This window comes from Seriola dumerili, unplaced genomic scaffold, assembly GCF_002260705.1.
Source record: "Seriola dumerili isolate Sdu_G_001 unplaced genomic scaffold, Sdu_1.0 BDQW01000433.1, whole genome shotgun sequence".
Classification (NCBI taxonomy): Eukaryota; Metazoa; Chordata; class Actinopteri; order Carangiformes; family Carangidae; genus Seriola; species Seriola dumerili.
The window spans coordinates 253,726-261,209 of NW_019174688.1; the positions used below are offsets into that span (position 1 = coordinate 253,726).

A 7,484-nucleotide genomic window follows, 5' to 3' on the forward strand; every position below is an offset into this window, starting at 1 on the left:
AGAAAATATGTGATCTTTAAATTTACGTCTTTGTTACATGTACAAATAAACCCTGAGTTTGTAAATATTTGTATACATATTTCTAAACCTGTTTAATTTTTCTATGCACTTTTTTATTTATAATGTTATTTGCCTAATAAAGATGTTACGATGTTTGAACAAACTCAATTTTTTTATTATTAAAAAAGATAATAAATGTGCAGCAATAGGAACCTAGTGTAATATTACAATATTATATTTCAAACATTTTTCATGATTGTAGAAAGATTCTTTTAACAGACACAAGGGAAAGGAATGCTATATGGCAGGGATATTCAACTAAGTAGTCCAGGGCGCCACATTTCCCGAAAAGTTAAGGGCCCGGGGGTGGTACTTTTCCTTAAGCTATTCTTATTATGTACACTTGACACCACATTTTCAAAACGGTTATTTTTTCATATTGCATTTGATTTTATGTGGCACAAGCTGCGATATTAACAAAAGTAAACATATAGTTTTCTACAACACATCATGTCAGCTGTCTGGCATATAATTTGATTGATTCCGACATCTCTTACAAAGCTACATCATAGCATGTTTTAAGTGACAAAAAGGCAAACAGAAGAGAGCACAGAGAATTCAAAAGTTCAAGATGAACTGAACTTACCTATTCTTTTAATGCCAGACAACTAGGGATGGGCAGCATTAAGATACTGTATCGTTAAGCAAACTTCAACACTAACCACCACCACCCCCCACCACCCCTTACAATTTCTTTGTAGCAAAAAATGTATTTATAATTAAACAATTGATTGACAGGTCAGAGTCTTCCTGCATGCCGCAAGTTCAATAGGCCTGCTACATGGCCATCTTGTTCAGTCTGAGTTGGGCAAGGACAGCAATGGCATCATTGCGCTGCATTTGTCTGAGCAGCTTGGCCAGGTGCCCCACTGTCCAGTCAGGGTACCTGCTGGTGACCCCCTCCAGCAAAGCTTTCAGAGGGCTTTTACTGTCCTTCATAGAGTAGCTGTAAGTGATCCAGGTAGAGGAGAAGGAGCAGTGGGATGCCAGATGTTTGGTGTTTTTCACTGTGGGGCTGTCTGGATCCAACAAAATTACCAACTGTTCCAAAACATCAAGGTTGTCCAGAACTGTCTGTAAAGGTGCTGACAGGATTTCAGAACCTACAGAAGAAAGATGGTGGGTGTTAAAAGGCCTTATTTTGTCTATTTTTTCACAATTACTTTATTTTAATTTGTGTTGTTGGAGCTGTTGGTGCAGTGATGTAAGTGAGAAACATAATGAGGTACACAAAATATGCTGATCAGCTACCAGTCTACATTGGCTGCAAGTCTGGTTTCAGTTCATTGTTGCTGCTCGATTCTGTTAATGGCAGAACAATAAACACATGATCCTTAAATATTCACAGACTTTTCAGCCATACAGAAGTTTGTATAAAACCGCTCCTACGCGTCTTACCCCGGAGCTTAACAATGTCCCAGGAGATATTATGAATAAAGGATAACATCACAGATGTCCAGTTTGGCTGTACATAGAAATAACAAATTCTCACTCACTAAGAATGCCCTTCAGATCATTGTTGCAAGCAGGAGCACGGAGGGGAGGGAATCCTTCACTGATGAATGAAGGACTTCTGCTGTAAACCAATACTGTGTGCTGGCCTGTGTGAAAGACAAAATTAATGTCAAATGGACCCCATTATTCCCACATTAACATTACATTCCTATATAATAACATGTCTGCCAGATTCCCATTCTTTTGGTTTTTCCACAGAAGACTTCTCTTCATTTCTGTGCTCACTTATCTGTGTCTAAACCTTTACTTTCAATTTGCAAACCTCTTTTCCGCTTCATGTATATCATGAAAGCAGATGAAACAAGTATGATGGCAATCAGGACAGCTAATGGTACTGCCCCTGCAAAAAATAGAAGAAAAAGTAAATGTTAAATTGTTAAATTTAGGCTGAAGAAATGTGGTTTTGTAATATAAGTGTATGCTTAACTTACAAAGTAGACTAGAACTAGCAATTTCTATTGACTGTCTGTTGAGGGTAGTTGCTGTCATTTCTGCATCTGGGTTAGAGGATCCTTGGTTTGTCTGAAACTGAAATGAAAAGTGAAATCTCATTAGGTGACTATACATGAGAGACTGTCCTGTTATTGCCTCTGTTTCTTTTTTGCAGTTACAGTATATTCTGGCTTGCTGTGTTTTGAGCCTTGTGTTAACTTTATTTTGTATATAATCATAAAAAAATACATTTGTTAGTTGTCGGTTGTTCAGTGTTTGTAAGAACTGTGTTGAATCTCATTTGTTGTTTCTGTTGTGGTTTTGACTCTGTTGGAGTATTTCAGGCTATTAAACCTAAAACTGTTTAGTGATTTACACTAGTGGATATTTAGGTGCTAAGGGTGAGTTGTGGTTTAAATATCTGCCTCAAGGAAACTATTTACAACCACTGATAAGGACCACTCTATGGGCATGTGTAGGGGGGCAGCCGGAGGTAACAGAGGTAGAGAAGTGGTAATTTATGTGTAAACACTAAGGGCCTGATTTACTAAGATCCCAAATAAAGAGCGCTAAATTGCGTGCGCACACGGATAGATGCGCACGCAATTGCGAGTGATTTACTTAGATTAACAGCGCAGTTGACTACAGGCGCAAAAGTGATCGAGCCGGCCCTATTTAAATGAGGATTTTGCGCGAGTTAAGGGTGTCCACCGTGGCGAATGCAAACGAGCAGATCCAATTGGACCGGAATTGGAGGTGCTGGTACAAGAGGCAAACAAGCACATTTCTGAGTTATAGCAAAGGAATTTAACCGTTATTAGGAGGAACGCAATATGGGAGGCAATCTCTGACAAGGTTAATGCTGTGGGGAAAACCAAAAGAACACCGGATGAAATGAAGAAAAGGTGGCAAGACATTCGTAGAAGAACAAAGGAAAAAATCGCACAGAATAACAAATCGGCAAATAAAACAGGTGGAGGACCGGCGGAGGAGGACCCTCTGTCTCCCATTGAACAGCAGGTGCAGCTGACGTTCTGTGATGAGCAGATTACTGGGATAGAGGGAATATTTTTAATTCATTCAGGTACACCACATAAGACATGAACGTGCGTCATGAACGTTCTTTAGCTGTGCAATGGAGAAGCGTAATTGCCCAAAAAGGTTTTTTTGTTTGTGCGTTCCAGCAGGGGCGCAGAAGTGTGTGCGTTTTCATTTGTTTTAAGTTTCAGGGAAAAATTACAGGAACTGGGGCCGAACTAAATGTTTCCTATGTCTAAAAGAAAGTGGGCTTTAGTACATAAAAATGTGAGTTTTTGGTTTTGTAAAAATAGCACAAACAAGAAACACTTGACATTATGATGCAACATTTATTATTTAAGGATTTTCTGAACTCTGAACGAATGACTTTTTTGTTTTTTTCTTTTTCAAAGGACAATCATGGCATCGCCGGATAACCGATATGTCTCGATTATTTTTTCTTCTGCCATTCCAAAAAGAGTGACACGAACAGAAAAGATGCGTTCTCTCCGTTGCCTGTCGTGCCTACGCCGCCTCCTTGCAACAATGACCGCAGCCATCTGTGCGCACGGCTGTGCCAGGTAGCCTAAGACTTGACTCTCAAACGTGCTAAATATATTCGCAAAAATAATCAGCGCAATTAATTTGAGGTTTGGTAAATCACATTGCCTGCGCAAAATGATTCTATTTGCATCTACTCCTCCCAATATTTTGCGCGTTCTGGCAGGCACGCCTATATTGCATATTCATGAAGGCAGAAGCGCAAAATGGATAGCGCGTGTTATTTTGCCCGACTGACAGACGCAATCCTCGGTGCGCCCGGTTGGTAGATCAGCATCAACATGTGTTTGCGCGTGCTGTCGCGTTTGCGCACGTTTTTACGCACGCAAAGCTTTAGTAAATCAGGCCCTAACTGTCTTCTTTTTGGCGCGCTGAGTTTTAGGTTTCACTTAGGGTCGGAGTCAGATGGGAAGGAGGAAGCCAGCAGAGCCAATCAGAAGACGACAAAACGCCCATGCGCATTTCTTTGTTTGTATCTGTATAAATACACTGGATCAGGGAAAGTTAGGTTATCAGACTGTGGACTGACCAACACTTGTTATTGGTTAGGGAAATACACATCTGATCCAGAATTCTGTATTTGTTCATTGCTTGCTGAAAAGATTTACTAAACAAATTTAACTAAATTCTTTGGTGTGAACATTCACTGGTCTTTTGAGTATTTTGAACACTGCACACACCCCGTGGGGGGGTGAGAGTTTTTTCCTCCAAACAGCAAAAAGCTCCTTCATGTCAAGCCACAGTTATCAACAAAATGGACACACCTGTTTGAGGTCAGCGACCAGATGTGATTGCTGGTCGCTGGGGGACTGAATGAGGCGCAGAGAGGAGGACGCTGGAGGACATAGCCACAAAGCTGACTCATCATGGCAATTATCCAATCAGCCAATCATGTGACAGCAGCACAATGCATAGGCTACGGGTCAGGACCTTCAGTCAACTCAACATCAAACATCAGAATAGGGACAACAGGTGAGCTCTTTTTTTCGTTTCTTTTCTTTTTTTTTTCCAACAGGTGATCTCAATGACAGAGGTTTGAGTTTTTCTGAAACTGCTGCTCCCTGGTGTGCAGCTGAAATCCGGTGACGCAGCATTTGTTAAAAATAGTTAGGCTAGTGTTTTTTCTGTTATAACTTACCTACCTATTACAACTATTCTAAGGTAGTTACCTCTGAAACCCACATGACTCAAACCATGAATGTGGGGATTTTCTTTTTTTTTTTACGTGGGCTCATGTCCTTCTCTAGAATGAGAGGTGACCTAATCATTTCCTGTCATCTCTTATACAGCACACGGATAGAATCATTTTCTTCTGTAAAGGATGATAAAGTTAATATGAATTACCGTTGGCGATGAGACATACAGAGATGTTGTTGCTTCCTGAGGAGAAAGTGACAACATGTGAGCCAATTCAAAATGCCATGAAAATAATAGCGTCCAGTGTAATGCTCAGCGTACTCACTTGGACAGGGACTTCGGCCGTCCGCTCTCTATAGAAAATCAGAGAGAGAAAAAAGCTATCATCGGCTTCTACTCAAAAAAATGTACATAGGCTATTATAGCCTCGTGTTACGTGTTAATTTTGATGTGTGGTCTGATCTGTTACTGAGCCAGATCATTTGAGTAATGGACGCGCAATTCTTTCTTACCCTTTGTCTTGGCACTCGGTGTCAGTAGTTTGGCTGCAGGGCTTTAAAACCGCATACGGTGCACATAAAGTACAAGGTTTGCAATAAAACCAGCTGCCATTGTTGAAAGTGTTGACTTTGCACTGTGTGTGGGGGCTCTCGTGTCGCCCTCCGTTGTCATCATATCCACAATTAGGAGTAATTTCATACCCTATGTTAATGGGAAAATATAATATAACTGGCCATAATATAATATAATATAATATAATATAATATAATATAATACATAACTTACCTGGCTTTAAAGAACACGGCACACATGTCGAAAACCTCTTATTCCAGCGTGTTTTCACATCTAGGCATTTGACGGAGTGCATCACTACTCTGCGCTGTGGTGCAAACAGTTCAGTAGACAACATTTTAATGTCAAAATAGGTGCTCTATTTTGCTCTGTACAGACATTGAGTGGAAGCAGCTGTAATAACACACATTAAATCTCTGAGCTGCCCCGGTTATTTCAAATTGGCTAATCCATTCAGACCATTGTTATGAAGCTATTATATGGCTTGGTGGGCTGTTGTTTACCGAGTCTAATCATGTCCCATAGCCCATAGTTACCTTTTCTATCTTTCCGGTTTACTTTTTATGTGTTTGTCTGGATTAAAGGCGCACTCCAGCTATTTTACACATTAATGTAGAGCTATCCTGCGGAGCCGCGGGGTGATCTGAGAGAATAAGAAAGACATAATCTGTAGGCTACTCTCTGATTTGCAATTCATAAACTGGGTGAGGATTAGTAAAAAAGCACAATGAATACAACTTTACACAGTGGAAGCTGAAACGTCCACTGCGAAACAAATCTTGAATCTAGATAAATTAGACTTACTTTACGGATGTGAAATTTTGGTTTTTCTGTGAAGAAAGAAAGAAGTTTGTAAATCCGTGTGCAGTTTACAAGCGCCTGCACACAGCAGTTTGACAAAATTAAATGTGACTTCAGACAGGGCGTTGAGAGACTGTGATGTAAAGTCTGAAGGCGTAGTTCTACAGCCTAATCATGTGGGGAAGTCCAAAATAAGATGATGTTGATTTGCGTTACAGAGACAGATTTGCGAGTTTGAGTTCAGACGTTTAGACTAGAAGAGTATAGACTAGTAGAAGAAATGATATGTTCCTCTGGGGGGAAAGCTATCCAGATTAAAAATGTGGGATTGAAAAAAAAATGCATATTATTATTATTAAAGGAGAAACTGAATTACTTGGTGTTCATCAGTTGCAATAATAATGACATTTATTTTTTATAGCCCCTTTCATAAAGGGTAGGCTATGCAGCACAGTGTTACAAAGAACTTACATGCACCAAGTGCTTCACATGAAAAAGACATAAAATGAATATAAAAGCATATAATATAAAGATATAAACAAATAATTGTATCAGCCTATGTCAGTAGGTTAACAGAACATCAGGTGACATTTTCAATTCAATTACTTTTAATCACAGTTTTACCAATTGGAATGAGACTGCAGTTCCATTCAAATTATCACAAATTATACAACAATTAGTTCTGACCAAGTAATTTGAATCGACGAGTCATTCACTGAGTGCTGATATAGAGCATAACAGTGAATTTGAAGAGAAAAGGAGAAAAGATAGTGCTGTGTCCTAGCGTGGATTTTTATGGTGATGTATTCTTTTCAGCTCTCTTTTGTCCACAGTTTAAATTGGGCCAGTGTATATTGAATATTCACAAATCACTTAGCATTTGCACTTATAGATAGGAGAGTTTTGGTGTTGATTCAATCATTTCTGTTACAGCTTCAGGGTCTGTTATTGGCAACCTTATGGTGAAACCACTTCCACTTCAAAATGTCCAAATTATTTAAAATCATTGTTATGAAATGTTTATCCTCTGAAGGTTTTGGATGACACAGCAGTTATGGTTTGTTAAAAATGATGAATCAGCTCATTCAGAAGCGGAATTACTTTATGAATATGACACTGATAGCTTAAGGGAACTTGCAAAAACAACACAGCAACATCCCACCTGCCATGTGGGAAATAGTCTTACCATACTCTATGAGGTTAGACTTCCCTCAAATAACCTCAAGCCGTGTGTGAGAAGAGGATATAATGTGGTTGTCTTTTGCTTTTTCCCAGACAAACACTGTCTCAGCCGTTCCTCTTTCCAGGAAATTCTGAACAGCAAAACAGCGCCATAAAAGTACAATGGATATTCCTTATCGGGGGGAAACTGCTTGCTTCGACCATCC

General features: G+C 39.5%; 1 protein-coding gene across 3 annotated transcripts in view; it reads right to left on the reverse strand.

Moving 5' to 3' along the window:
- Positions 1-102: 102 nt before the first annotated feature.
- Positions 103-7,484, reverse strand: part of igflr1 (IGF like family receptor 1) — a 13,675-nt gene continuing 6,293 nt past the window's right edge. The window contains exons 2-11 of one of the 3 annotated variants that reach the window (XM_022761920.1): positions 6,100-6,125; positions 5,832-5,938; positions 5,509-5,602; positions 5,235-5,424; positions 5,048-5,075; positions 4,930-4,965; positions 2,007-2,103; positions 1,838-1,915; positions 1,557-1,661; positions 103-1,163 (exon numbers count right to left, since the gene is read on the reverse strand). In XM_022761920.1, the coding sequence (XP_022617641.1) occupies positions 838-1,163; positions 1,557-1,661; positions 1,838-1,915; positions 2,007-2,103; positions 4,930-4,965; positions 5,048-5,075; positions 5,235-5,424; positions 5,509-5,590 (942 nt within the window). In that variant the 5' untranslated portion in view covers positions 5,591-5,602; positions 5,832-5,938; positions 6,100-6,125 and the 3' untranslated portion in view covers positions 103-837. Of the gene's footprint in view, positions 1,164-1,556; positions 1,662-1,837; positions 1,916-2,006; positions 2,104-4,929; positions 4,966-5,047; positions 5,076-5,234; positions 5,425-5,508; positions 5,603-5,831; positions 5,939-6,099; positions 6,213-7,484 lie in introns of those variants that run through there. The other 2 variants (XM_022761922.1, XM_022761919.1) reach the window with 2 other exon arrangements.